Here is a 15,470-nt window from a genome sequence, read left to right as displayed (position 1 = left end):
CTACCTCTTGTCTAGAAGAGCTCCTAATACCTACCTCTTGTCTAGAAGAGCTCCTAATACCTACCTCTTGTCTAGCAGAGCTCCTAATACCTACCTCTTGTCTAGAAGAGTTCCTAATACCTACCTCTTGTCTAGAAGAGCTCCTAATACCTACCTCTTGTCTAGAAGAGCTCCTAATACCTACCTGTCGTCTAGAAGAGCTCCTAATACCTACCTCTCGTCTAGAAGAGCTCCTAATACCTACCTCTCGTCTAGAAGAGCTCCTAATACCTACCTCTCGTCTAGAAGAGTTCCTAATACCTACCTCTCGTCTAGAAGAGTTCCTAATACCTACCTCTCGTCTAGAAGAGTTCCTAATACCTACCTCTTGTCTAGAAGAGCTCCTAATACCTACCTCTTGTCTAGAAGAGCTCCTAATACCTACCTCTTGTCTAGCAGAGCTCCTAATACCTACCTCTTGTCTAGAAGAGCTCCTAATACCTACCTCTTGTCTAGAAGAGCTCCTAATACCTACCTCTCGTCTAGAAGAGCTCCTAATACCTACCTCTCGTCTAGAAGAGCTCCTAATACCTACCTCTCATCTAGAAGAGCTCCTAATACCTACCTCGCGTCTAGAAGAGTTCCTAATACCTACCTCGCGTCTAGAAGAGTTCCTAATACCTACCTCTCGTCTAGAAGAGTTCCTAATACCTACCTCTCGTCTAGAAGAGCTCCTAATACCTACCTCTAGTCTAGAAGAGTTCCTAATACCTACCTATCATCTAGAGGAGCTCCTAATACCTACCTCTTGTCTAGAAGAGCTCCTAATACCTACCTCTTGTCTAGAAGAGCTCCTAATACCTACCTCTTGTCTAGAAGAGCTCCTAATACCTACCTCTCGTCTAGAAGAGCTCCTAATACCTACCTCTCGTCTAGAGGAGCTCCTAATACCTACCTCTTGTCTAGAAGAGTTCCTAATACCTACCTCTTGTCTAGAAGAACTCCTAATACCTACCTCTTGTCTAGAAGAGCTCCTAATACCTACCTCTTGTCTAGAAGAGCTCCTAATACCTACCTCTTGTCTAGAAGAGCTCCTAATACCTACCTCTTTTCTAGAAGAGCTCCTAATACCTACCTCTTGTCTAGAAGAGCTCCTAATACCTACCTCTCGTCTAGAAGAGTTCCTAATACCTACCTCTCGTCTAGAAGAGCTCCTAATACCTACCTCTCATCTAGAAGAGTTCCTAATACCTACCTCTCATCTAGAGGAGCTCCTAATACCTACCTCTCATCTAGAGGAGCTCCTAATACCTACCTCTCGTCTAGAAGAGCTCCTAATACCTACCTCTCGTCTAGAAGAGCTCCTAATACCTACCTCTCGTCTAGAGGAGCTCCTAATACCTACTTCTCGTCTAGAGGAGCTCCTAATACCTACCTCTCATCTAGAAGAGCTCCTAATACCTACCTCTCATATAGAAGAGCTCCTAATACCTACCTCTCGTCTAGAAGAGTTCCTAATGCCTACCTCTTGTCTCGAACGTCTGCTAAAACTTAAGACTTGTCTAAAGGCACTTCTCAAAGTCAGTATGAGATCCATTACCAGCAGACAAGGGGTCTGCTGGCCATCAAAGTAGAATTCCATACACACTAGATGATCAGCGGGTTAGGCTGGAATTGGCATGGAAGAAATTGTAGATGAGCAAACCATGAATGAAGTAGCACCATTCTATTCTTATATCATGGCTTATACCCCCTTCCTGAACCTGGACTAATGTCCACTACCATGGAAGATGCATCACCAACACTAAACATCAGTCACCAACTAAGTTCTTCCCAAAACGATCAATGGTATCATCACTTCCTAAACTTTTTACTTACAGAATTGACGTGTGTCTCATCGGTGGCATATTTATCTCCCAAAGGATTAAAGGTGGTGAGGACTTGATTAAATGCAGTCGAATTAGGTGGAGATGTTGGAGCTTCAGTCGAGGGTTTGGCAGCCACATTTGGTGTTTGGGTGATGCCATGTGGTGATATTACGGACTCGTTTAGCCGGTTTTGGAGGGTGAGGCTGTTTTGTGTAGTTTCTACGACTTTTTCAGGTAGCTTAGGTGAAGACTTTGGGGAATCTGGTGCAGCTACTACTGGTTCTTCTGCTGTTCGTATGGAGCCACTATCGTCTTCTATTGGGTCAAGTTGGAAGCTGTAAAAGATAATGAGGTCAACTACGTTCCAGTTATTTCTGAAAACCATGAGCTGATTCTTACCAGTCCAAGAGGTTATTTTTCATTAAAAGTCACATTGGAAATATATAATGACCCAATTTGACCACTAAAATCTCCTTACCCAATCCCTACGCTACTTTAAGATAAATTCCATAAATTAAGTTGAATTCCTGACCTAAATTTTAGCAAAATATCCACATAATCTGTCCAGGATCTACAAATGAAGACTAATAAATTTGGGATTGGCTTGTATTTACACACCAGGGAGATCTGAAGTGTAGGAATTGTATAGGCACAGGTTATAATCATGAGTTTCTAAATATACTGAGGCAGATTAGGAAAGAGTTAAGTTTTCTTGCTCTTTGGACACAAAAATTTGACTTAAATTCCATGAATAAGGCAAAGTGACCAAAACCCTCCAACGAGAACTTCAGTCATCTTCTAGTAAACCGACAAAAATATTCCACCACCATCATCTTCATATGGTCATTGATATTAATGGAAATTGTGTAATGCATCATTTCCCCTGCGGGGGCACTGCAGCAGAGCTGAACACTGGTTCACACTACTCATAGGTTACTACTTTATCATACACGACCATGTTTTATTTCCATTGTGATGAATGTTAAATAACATTATGCACATCACATGTCTGAATATCAAATAATCAAGATATTTATCCAGTTGTCGGTGACAAAATATGTAAAAAAAATCTATGGCTGCTCTTCCCTTATATGAGATATTAGTCGCCCGGGTCCAGGGGAGGAATGAACTGAATTCCTTAGATACTAACAGATTAAAGGTTTCTGTCCTGCCCATGTTTATCTTCGCTTCAGCTTCATTATTAACTAAGATTATCCACTGGTGGAAACTTCTGCGAGTTTATGTTGTTAGTTCCTAAATATACTCCAGAGCTGAACTAATAGGGGGTCATTTACTAAGGGCCCGATTCGCTTTTACCCGACGTGTTACCCGAATATTTCCGATTTGCGCCGATTGTACCTGAATTGCACCGGGATTTTGGCTCACGCGATCGGATTGTGGCGCATCGGCGCTGGCATGCACGCGACGGAAATCGAGGGGCGTGGCCGAACGAAAACCCGACGGATTCAGAAAAACCGCCGCATTTAAGACAAAAAATGTGTCGCGAAAATTACACTTACCTTCACCAGGTATAGGCCGGTGAATTTCAGAGGAACTTCGGAGGAACTACCTTAGTGAATCCCGGCCGGACCCGAATCCACCGCAGAGAACGCGTCGCTGGATCGCGAACAGACCGGGTAAGTAAATCTGCCCCATAATCTTGCAGGCTTCAGAGCTGAAATCTTCCAAAGCCGAATTCAAAACCCTGCAATTTTAAAAGATGAATTCATGATCCTGCAGGCTTCAGATTGGAAACATTGCAAAGCTGCATTCACAATCTAGTAGGATTCAGAGCTGAATCTACCAGAGCTGAATTCATAATCCTGCAGGCTTCAGAGCCGAAACATTCCACAGCTGATTTCATAAACCGAGCTGAAATCTTCCAGAGCCGAATTCATAATATTGCAGATTTAAAAGATGAATTCATAATACTGCAGTCTTCAGAGCTGAGATCTTCCAGATATGAATTCATATTCCTGCAGGCTTCAGAGATGAAATCTTCCAGGGCTGAATTCATATTCCTGAAGGCTTCAGAGCTGAAATATTCCAGATCTGAATTCATATTCTTGCAGGCTACAGAGCTTAAATCCTCCAGATCTGAATTCATAATACTGTAGGCTTCAGAGCTGAAATCTTCCAGAGCTGAATTCATATTCATGCAGGCTTCAGACCTTAAATCCTCCAGAGCTGAATTCATATTCCTGCATGCTTCAGACCTTAAATCCTCCAGAGCTGAATTCATAATACTGCAGGCTTCAGACCTTAAATCCTCCAGAGCTGAATTAATAATCCTGCATGCTTCAGATCTGAAATCTTCCTGCATTCCCTGTTTCTTCATCCAAAACCATCCACCCTGTCTCTGAGTGGTTTTGTTATTTTAGTACAGCAACATTTGAAACAAATCGGGGTGAGTTGCAGTACCCTAGCAACACACTCGGTCTGATTCTGAAAATAGATGGCTTTTTTTAGTTCCTGAAGACAAGATGATCATAGAGTAATCTGTAAAGGGACAAGTATTCAGTTTCCAAACAGCACCACCACAGGAGAAATGAAGTATTACACACTGCTCATTGATAGCAGCATGTCGCGCACAAACGTCTCCGCCGGCTACTTGTCATGTAGATTATGGTTTATAAGCTTCTATATATAAACCTGTGACATATAAACCTGTATATAAACCTACTGGATTATGTATATTGTTATACATCTGTTTATATGTGCAGATACAGGTTATATAGGTTTTTAAGTATAGTTTATACAGCGCTACATACTGGGGATATGGCTCATGTTAATATAGTTTGTATATCTTACATATTATGTGGTTTATTTAGATTTTATATACACTTGTTAAAATTGTTCAATGAGCCGTATACCTGTCACTACAGGTTTTACATACAAGCTTAGTTTACACAACTTTTTATATACCTTATATATACAACTATTACAATACCCGAGCAAAAGAAAAAATTTTTTTAGCGTTTTACTTATTAGGACATGACAGAAAGCTGGTCTTTGGTAAATATAATCTCAGCTATAGAACAACACAACATATTCTACAGGATCAATAGTTATCCACCAAAAATCAGGATCGTCAGTAGCTGTGACCACCTCTAGAGAAGCAGAAGGTTGGGCAGTTTACAGCTCTGGAGCATTCACAGATATCGTGATGATCTTATAGGAGAAATTGTCACTTTCCGTCAATAAGTGATGACTTTTAAGATCTTTTTTTTTACATTTTTTATAACTCCTTGAAATGTTGAACCATACAATTTACATTGCGAAGACATTCTTTACTCTTTATAACTGTTGATATGTACTGTATATACAAGGGGAGTCAAAAGTCGCCCTTTATACAGGCAGTCCTCGGGTTACGTACAAGATAGCTTCCATAGTTTTGTTCTTAAGTTGAATTTGTATGCAAGTCGAAGCTGTATATTTTACAATTGTAGATCCAACAAAAAAATTTTTGGGCGCAGTAACAATTGGAGTCTCAAAATCTTTTGCTGTAATGGGATCAAGGATTATCAATTAAGCTTCATTACAGACACCTTCAGCTTCACCAGAGGTCACAGTGGGCAGAGGGGTCGTCTGTAAGTCGGGTGTCCTTAAGTAGGGCACCGCATGTATTTCAGAAACAAAAGGGAAAATTACACATCTGAATAACCCAGCGTGCAATAGAGGGGGGGGGGGGGGGGGGTATGCAGGAGTGGATAAGTGGATAAGACTGCCATGGGCCTTGGGTTGTATGAATATTAAAGCCCCTACAAGTCTGAAATCACTTTCTACATTTGATACTAGGATCAAGCTTCTGAAGCTTCAGGACCTTTGGAGGACCTTCAAAGGTCCTGAAATGGCTCTTGTGCACATGTGTATTGAGAGCAGGAACAGCTGGTCAAGGATTTCATAGGTGAAATTCTCAGTATAAAATTTGGTGGGTGGTTTGGGTGGCCCCCTAGTAGGCTTGGGCCCCGGGATACCACCCAAACCGCCTGTATTATAAACCACTACTGGGGGGATGCATATCTTTCATGCTATGTCTGGAACATAGCCTCCATATTGAAGGCCACCATATTGGATCCCCTCCGTGTTGTCCCTTGTGCTGAGCTTAAGGTGCTGGATCTGATTCTTATGAACCTACATGAGAATCCATGGAGGTGATAACTTTTAAACCACAAGAGATATTATAGATCTGATTGCGAAAATCGATTTCTGAGACATTTCTGGTATTCTGTGATGTTCCATGACCACCTTCTCAAAATGGGGGTTTTCTAGATGGAGGCCAAGTACAGAAGTTTTTATAGAACTTATCTTTTCATATAGGAAAGGTACAGTATATGGGCCACCTTGGCATCTGCACCCCTCAAGTTACTCCCCTGGCCATGTAATAGACAGCCTAAAAGATAAGCCCCTCGCCCACTTTTTTCCCCTTTCATTTCTGAAAATTCTTCTCTAAACAATTCTCATTCCAATTTACTTCGAAAGAAATTTTACAATTTAGTTTCTACTTTTATTATTGCACTACATAGTGCGTTTTATAATTTTCTATCCTTTTTATGCAGTTTTTTTAAAATGTTTTGTATTAATTCCACTTTCTCGACTTTTCCAAAAATGCAAAACTGAAATTCTATAGTTTTAAACAGAAAGCGCTGCTTTGCATTAGAAGTGGTTGTGTTTTTCTTGGAATTTTCTAAACAAATGTTAGAGAAGTTGGTTATTGTCGGCCACATTTTAGCTTCTGGACTACAGTCATAGCCCCCGGTCCTGGTCCCTGGCACTGGTAGGGGATAGATAAAAAGAGAGATAGGAGAAATAGATAGATAGATAGATAGATAGGTAGATAGATATGTGATAGATAGATAGGAGATAGATAGATAGATAGATAGATAGATAGATAGATAGATAGAAGATAGATAGATAGATAGATATGAGATAGATAGATAGATAGATATGAGATAGATAGATATGAGATAGGTAGATATGAGATAGATAGATAGATAGATAGATAGATAGATAGATAGATAGGGTGGCACGGAAGCTTAGTGATTGGCATTACAGCCTTGCAGCGCTGGGGACCTGGGTTCAAGTCCTAGGGTCAACATCTGCAAAGAGTTTGTATGATCTCTCCATGTTTGCGTGGGTTCCCTCCCACACTCCAAAACATACTGGTAGGTAGATTAGATTGTGAGCCCCATTGAAAACCGGGACCGATTTGGCAAACTCTGTGCAGCGCTGCCTAATCTGTGTGCGCTATATAAATAAAGGAATTATTATTAAATTATTATTATAGATAGATAGATAGATGTGATTTGGAGCCAGGCTCTGTAGCTATATGCATCATTTATAACAGAGATCCCTTCACCTTACGCCCCTTTAGTCTCCTTGATCCAGGTTTATTCACCCCCTCTTCCCCCCACAAGTTACCCCCCTTGGACACATAAAAGCCGCATAATCCTGTTGTAAACAAGGGTCTTAGGATGTGTGTACATTGAGTATCCAGCTGCTCTGCGCCTCTTTGATCCACTTCCCCCTGTTAGGTGTGAAGCCCGTGCCTGCCCGCCCCATCTGTCCCACTGCTGAGGTGATATCACTTTCAGACATAGCTAGCATTCTTCCCTGAGGATATGCTTTCTAGTGAAACATCTGTCATAAAAAAACATGACCACTATCTATAAAAACTATAAAACCCGTAAAGAACAAGACTCTTCCTGATTCCTTAGTTATATCTATTTCTGGGAAAGCTGGGTGACAACCAAAACGGCCGCCACAATCATTGTCAACCAACTTCGTCTACTTACTAGATATACTGTTCGTTTAAAGACAAAACTGACGGACTATAATGCAGGACAACCTGGGAGAGAGGGCCTGCTCTACCTCGAGCGCCTCCACAGGGGGAATGAGGTATTACAGAGTATGCATAGAAAATCTATGGGCTGCCCAAGATAGGTGGAAAAGCTGGGTCCTCCAAACCAATAGACGGTCCACCTTACAGCCATTTTCATTAAATAAATTGTTTGATTTTGACTTTTTGTAGTTTTCTGTGCTTGGTCTCCATGCACTGGTGGTGAGTATTTGTTTATACAGAGAAGTAGAGCTGCAGTTTAAAGCATGCTGGGTAAACAGGGACGGAGCTGGTTTAAACACATGATACTCCTTACTTGAGTTATTTCAAGGTTTGACAAGTCTTTTTAAAGTGAGGCTTTCCCAGGAGGGTCAAAATCTCTCAATTACCACATATTTGCACCTCCCTCCACTTGTGGGTGGTAATGTCTCCCATCAGGGAGTCAAGGAATCACAGACTTGAGAAACATCTGGTCTGAGGCCTGTAAAGTGATATTGACCTCCCTGCTGGGTTCTGATTTGGGGTCTTTATACAGGGAACCCATGGTGTTTGTTAATGGGGGAAGGGGTTATGGGTTATAGTCTGGAATTTGTAAATGGGGAAGGGGTCAAGAGGCCTGGAATAGTCGACTAGGCCTCCTTTATGAAATCTGTCTTTGCAGCCCCCTAGCAACCAATCAAAACTCAGCTTTCATTCTTCCAGGGCAGTTTGAGAAATTTAATCTGAGCTCTGATTTGTTGCTGTGGGCAACAAAGAAATTTTCCCTGTTTATGTGTATATATATGTATATATATGATCCCTTATATAGGGTGCATCCTATAGCCATGCACACCTTATAGACTAAAGCATTTATGGGGGCTACAGTCTAGCTCCAGGGATTCTGTACTCTGACATTACACTAATTTTCGATAAAGTTTGATTCTTGTCAAACGCACCTCACCATGGAGGACCCAACATGTATTGTAGTGATGGGTCGTCCGTGAACGAGTCGGCACAAAGAGCTGTCTCTTTTTCGTGAACGCCGGGAGTCGGCTCCCAACTAACCCCCCCCCCCCAATCCGGGTTAAAAGTGTTGTGGTGTCTGGTGACTGACTAGCCTGCGGATCCCTATTATATATTTAATAGGGAGCCATTCAGGAGCCATAAGAGCCAGCTCTTCTTAGTGAGCAGAGCCTAATGAGCCAGCTCACTAAGAAGAGCAGGAATTCCCATCACTAATGTATTGATTTTAGGGGGGGGCACTGTGCAGTACTTTATCCCACCAGTGGTGGCACTGTAGATGAATCACACACTTGCTACTTGATTCTTATGTAGCGATAATTGGTGGTCACTTAAAAAATTCAAAAATGTAAATAAATTTTTTTAAAAAATCTATGAAAAGTAGACAACTCCTTTAAGAAAAGTTATGGGACTGTGTATTTGGTGAATATTTTCTCGGTCGCCAAAGGCAGCAGTCACACTTATGTCATTGTGACTTTGAGTTTTGCTGCCCTGTAAGAAGCACAATACAACAATGGAGCGATTGACACGGCAGATAAGGGGCTTGACATATAAGTGCACGGATAGTGTGATCTTTCATCTTAATTGGACGATACCCTCCGCTTCCATCTGTATCTGGATGCCTACTACACATTCATAGAATTCACCAAATGAAGTACAAAGGGGGCATTGTTATTGACGTTCCGACCGTTTTCTGGTGGATTTTCTTTTTCCCAATGAAAATTATAGCACGATACGACAATAACACAGACCCGGCGCCAAAATTGATAAATTCCCCACTATATTTTTCCTATGAAGTTGTTGTCCATCTTGTCCTCTTATAACTGACCCTTTGCTGTATTATCTCATTTCCTGAAACACTCTGTACTGCAGTGAAAAAGTACTGCTTAACTATAACTATATCACTTAACTATATCACTCCCAGTTTGTGAACGTAATATTTTCCATTCCTCCCCTAACATTCCAGCCATTACATTACGTCCCACTATTAAAATCATCCCATAACTTGAGAGAGAACAAGTTTTGTTGCAACCTCCTTCCACACATGATGATACCATCACATTACCTCACTATGATATTTTGCCGCCCTATTCAGAATGACTTTCCCCTTCCTGAAATACTCTGTTTAGCTTGGATCATCATACCCTCATATCCTACCGGGAAACTGATCACTTCAAAGTGAATACACCAATTCCTGAAACACTCTGTGCTGCCTTGTAGCGGTTCCATCAGCCTGTGAATGCCCGCTTGTCTCCAAATTCTACACTGAGTGCGCACAGAATCACCACACTTCTGTTCTGAAATACTCTGTGATGCTGTGGCTGTATTGGGGAATTGCATAAATGACAACACCCTAACCTTAGGGTCCAATCATATCATAAGGTCAATCCTTTGGCACATTTAGGGAGCAGCTTTCTATGCAATCGTTCACACTCCCGGATCTCTAACGCCAGCTGACATCTTTTATGATATCTTCCTCCCTGTCTGGCAGGACTCCACATACTCCAGCTCATTCCTATCCAAAAATATATTGACTATTATTGGCTGTATGATGCTTATAATAAACCAATGTAACTTCTAATAGACTGGTATAAACCTGCTGATACATAATACACACAAATAATCACACAGATCAATATCCTATCATACACACAGATACATAAATTATAATACATTCATATAAACCCCCCTGCACATATGACACCAATACATTTACATACACCAATTGTACACCAGAAATGTGTCGATCGCCCAAAATTATAATATTTTGTTTATAAAGCCCCATCAAATTGCGTAGTGCTCTACACCCCATGTTAAAGGTGCACCGAAAAAAAAGTTGGTGCACTCTGTCGGGCACTGCAGGGGATGCCAGATTAATGAAGAACGGACGCCATAAATCCTGAATCTGGCGCCTACTGTACACTGCACTGGACACTGCACATAGTACACACGGCACTGTTCTTAGTAAATGTGCGCCAGTGTATGTACTGTCATAAATATGTACATATGGGGGCTCGTTTACTAAGGGCTCCGCGGCCGCATTTCCATCGGCGCCCGTGATCGGATTTTGGCGCAATCACGAGACAGAAATCTGGGGAAGTGGCCGTCGGACAACCCGACGGATTCGGAAAAACCGCGGAATTTAAAAAACGAAATGTGTCACAAGATCAAGCACTTACACGCACCGGGAAGAAGAAGGTGAACTCCGGCGGACCTCGGCGCAGCAGGGACACCTGCAAGATATTGGGCGAACGACCTTAGTGAATCCCGGCAGACCCGAATCCACGTCGGACAACGCACTGCGGGATCACGACAGGACCGGGTAAGTAAATGAGCCCCATGATGTATGCATGTAATATACCACATATAAAGAAGTACTTCATAGGCCAGTGATGGCGAACCTATGGCACAGGTGCCAGTGGTGGCACTTGGAGCCCTCTCTGTGGGCACCCGGGCCATCTCCAAAGTGGACACAAGGTATCTTCATGGACTCCCAGACAGCCCAGGACTTTCTGCACTCAGTGTTATCTTAAAACAACAGTGCTGCTTGTGACTACAGGAGGAATGGGAAGGTGTGGATAGATATGGATTATCATTGTAGCTTTGGCTCAGGGCCTGAAAATTCTTCCTATTCAGGGGAACATTAATTTCTCACCCTTTCTTTCTACTTTATTGGTGTTCTTAGGATTCTGATACATTAGAAGGGAGCAAAAAGTTACTGCATAAATTGCACTTAAATGTTGGCACTTTGGGATAAATAAGTGGGTTTTGGTTGTATTGTGGGCACTCAGTCTCTAAAAGGTTCGCCATCACTGTCATAGGCTGTAAGCTCTTGTGCGTAGGGCCCTTACTCCTATTGTTTCATCTGTTATTGCTCTGTAATGTCTTGTTCTGTCCGTACAACGCTGTGGAATATGATGGTGCTATAGAAATAAAGAATGATTTATTTTGTTTCTTACGCAAACACACACACATGCACCCATAATACTCACAGCTCCCCCAATTCTCTCAATGAAACAAATGGATACATACATAATGCACATAAAGCATAATGACATAATACAATATAGATACATATAGACAAATGGTTACATAGATGCATAGTGCCTGAGATGACAAAAGATAACTGTCTACAGAATATACAGTTTACTTGTTAGATCCTAGTGAATATACTCATACGCACACTACGTCCTAGCGCATAAACTAATACCTACACTAAGTGCTAGCGTATACATACACTAATACATACACTACATACACTAAGTCCTGGCATATATACTAATACATACAATAAGTCCTAGCGAATACACTATTACATATACTAAGTCCTAGCAAATGCACTAATACACCCACTAAGTGCAAGAGTAGACACTAATACATACACTAAATCCTAATAAATAAACTTTTAGTGTATACAGTACCCTAAAACACACACTAAGTCCTTGCATATACACTAATATGCACAGTAATTCCAAGGTAATACACTAAGTCCTATCATATATACTAATACATACAGTACTATATACAACAAGTCCTATCATATATACTAATACATACAGTACTATATACAACAAGTCCTATCATATATACTAATACTTACAGTACTACATACAAGTCCTAGCATATATACTAATACATACAGTACTACATACAACAAGTCCTATCATATGTACTAATACATACAGTACTATATACAACAAGTCCTAGCATATATACTAATACATACAGTACTACATACAACAAGTCCTATCATATATACTAATACATGCAGTACTACATACAAGTCCTATCATATATACTAATACATACAGTACTACATACAACAAGTCCTAGCATATATACTAATACAGGCAGTTCCCGGGTTACGTACAAGATATGTTCTGTAGGTTTGTTCTAAAGTTGAGTTTGTATGTAAGTCGGAACTGTATATTTTATAATTGTAAACCCAGCCAAAATTTTTTTGCTGTCTGTGACAATTGGATTTTAAAAATGTTGGGTTGTCATAAAAACCAGGATTACCAATAATGCTTAATTACAGACACCTGTGATAACTGTTACAGCTGATTATTGTAGCCTTAAGCTAAAGTACAGTAAATTACTAACATGCAGAGGGCCGTTTGTAACTAGGGGTCGTCTGTAAGTTGAGTATCCTTAAAGGGCACCTACCACCACAAATCTACCTATAAAGGTAGATCGGGTGGTAGGTGAATCAATGGGACGTGAGGATAGCCCTTTTAAGGGCTAATCCTCACGTCCCCGCACTTTTTTGTAAACTGTTATTACTCGAATATGTTAATTTTGTTATGTGGCTACTTGGGCGTGGAGTAGCCGCATCTGAGATTACACGAGGCGGCTACTCCACGCCCCGGTAGCCACTTTACCCCTCCTACTCACCATGTTCGGCGCACAGCTGCTCGTAGCTGCGCGCCCTCGTCCGCCGATCCTGCCGTCTGCGCATGCGCAGAACAGCAGGCCCGCGCCTGCGCGGTCACTGCTCCGAAGCCGGGGCTGCACAGGCGCGGGCCTGCTGTTCTGCGCATCCGCAGACGGCAGGATCGGCGGACGAGGGCGCGCAGCTACGAGCAGCTGCGCGCCGAACATGGTGAGTAGGAGGGGTAAAGTGGCTACCGGGGCGTGGAGTAGCCGCCTCGTGTAATCTCAGATGCGGCTACTCCACGCCCAAGTAGCCACATAACAAAATTAACATATTCGAGTAATAAAAGTTTACAAAAAAGTGCGGGGACGTGAGGATTAGCCCTTAAAAGGGCTATCCTCACGTCCCATTGATTCACCTACCACCCGATCTACCTTTATAGGTAGATTTGTGGTGGTAGGTTTCCTTTAAGTAGGGGACCGCCTGTACATACACTACTACATACACTAAGTCCTAGCAAATACACTAATACACACACTGTCAGTTAATACACTAATACATAAACTAAGTCCTACCATATACACTAATATGCACAGTAACTCCAAAGTAATACACTATTACATACACTAAGTCCTGGCATATATACTAATACATACGCTACTACATACAATAAGTCCTAGTGAACACACTATTACATACACTAAGTCCTAACATATACACGAATACGCATAGTAAGTCCAAGGTAATACACTATTACATACATTAAGTCCTAGCATATATACTAATACATACAGTACTATATACAACAAGTCCTAGCATATATACTAATACATACAATACTACATACAAGAAGTCCTAGCATATATACTAATACATACAGTACTATATACAACAAGTCCTAGCATATTTACTAATACATACAATACTACATACAACAAGTCCTAGCATATATACTAATACATACAGTACTACATACTAGTCCTAGCATATATACTAATACATACAATACTACATACAACAAGTCCTAGCATATATACTAATACATACACTAAGTCCTAGCTGATTCACTAATGTATACAGTGCACTAATACATGCACTAAGTCCTAACATATACACTAATACATGCACTAAGTCCTAACATATACACTAATACATACACTAAGTCCTAGCCTATACACTAATATATACACTAAGTCCTAACATATACACTAATATATACACTTAGTTCCAGTGAATTTTATTACATATAATAACTCCTAGTGTGTATATGAGTATATACACTGATGCATAAATATTAACATACATCCATATGTGTTTATTCTGGCATCACAATGAGGAACTACCACCCCCATCTTCTGTCTGTTACAATTTCCTATACATCCACTTCCTAAACGCTGCAATTTTTGAACAAGAATCATCCCCATCTCCTTGTACCCTCAGTGCCCCCCAATACCCACCCTCCCCGATGAGCGCCCCCATACCGGATTCCATGGCCAATCCACTGACATTCCTCCAAGAATCCGCAGAGTTTCTTACCTATTGTAATAGGAAGTCAACCTCGGCGATATATTATTAACTATTTGGTCCCTGTGGGCGAAAAGTAGTCCTAAGAGGGTGATGAGACACAGGACCAGCAGGACCTTCCTCAGGAGCTTGGAGCGGATTCTCAGGTACTGGATCATCTTGGTCCTTTGTTCCTTCCTGCTATTCCCAGCATTTTCTGTGTTCCTGTGCCATAGCTGTGGGCACTGGCACGTGTGATACTACTCTACCCTAAAGTTTCTTCAGCTCCTCTGAGTAGTGTATGACAGGTCCTAACATGAGTGTGTATGGGGTGTTATTCCCGGTCAGTGCTCAGGGTGCTGTGTCACACACTATGTTTAACACTTGAAGGCGGGTCATGTGTTTTATAGCAGGGTACTCCAGCCTTCCAGCAGGGCTATGAAGACACCGAATGATTAACTTATAACGTGTTATTAGAGAATGCACTACAAGCTGCAGGCAGCATGTTATAGAGCAGGAGGAGCTGAGCAGATTGTACATAGTGTCCAATCTGCAGGCAGCATGTTATAGAGCAGGAGGAGCTGAGCAGATTGTACATAGTGTCCTATCTGCAGGCAGCATGTTATAGAGCAGGGGGAGCTGAGCAGATTGTACATAGTGTCCAATCTGCAGGCAGCATGTTATAAAGCAGGAGGAGCTGAGTAGATTGTACATAGTGTCCTATCTGCAGGCAGCATGTTATAGAGCAGGGGGAGCTGAGCAGATTGTACATAGTTTACTATCTGCAGGCAGCATGTTATAGAGCAGGAGGAGCTGAGCAGATTGTACATAGTGTCCTATCTGCAGGCAGCATGTTATAGAGCAGGGGGAGCTGAGCAGATTGTACATAGTGTCTGGCATGACCCAA

At 41.6% G+C, this 15,470-nt stretch overlaps 1 protein-coding gene across 3 annotated transcripts in view; it reads right to left on the bottom strand.

Annotated features, from left to right (window-relative positions):
• LOC140065046 (alpha-N-acetylgalactosaminide alpha-2,6-sialyltransferase 2-like) overlaps positions 1–14,944 on the bottom strand; it is a 29,131-nt gene extending 14,187 nt beyond the window's left edge. For 2 of the 3 annotated variants that reach the window (XM_072112497.1, XM_072112500.1), the window contains exons 1-2: positions 14,597–14,944; positions 1,858–2,182 (exon numbers count right to left, since the gene is read on the bottom strand). In XM_072112497.1, the coding sequence (XP_071968598.1) occupies positions 1,858–2,182; positions 14,597–14,742 (471 nt within the window). In that variant the 5' untranslated portion in view covers positions 14,743–14,944. Of the gene's footprint in view, positions 1–1,857; positions 2,183–8,075; positions 8,303–14,596 lie in introns of those variants that run through there. The other variant, XM_072112499.1, reaches the window with a different exon arrangement.
• Between the last annotated feature and the right edge of the window lie 526 nt (positions 14,945–15,470).

Source organism: Engystomops pustulosus, chromosome 6 (genome assembly GCF_040894005.1).
Source record: "Engystomops pustulosus chromosome 6, aEngPut4.maternal, whole genome shotgun sequence".
Taxonomy (NCBI): domain Eukaryota; kingdom Metazoa; phylum Chordata; class Amphibia; order Anura; family Leptodactylidae; genus Engystomops; species Engystomops pustulosus.
This window is presented reverse-complemented; position numbering and strand designations above follow the sequence as displayed.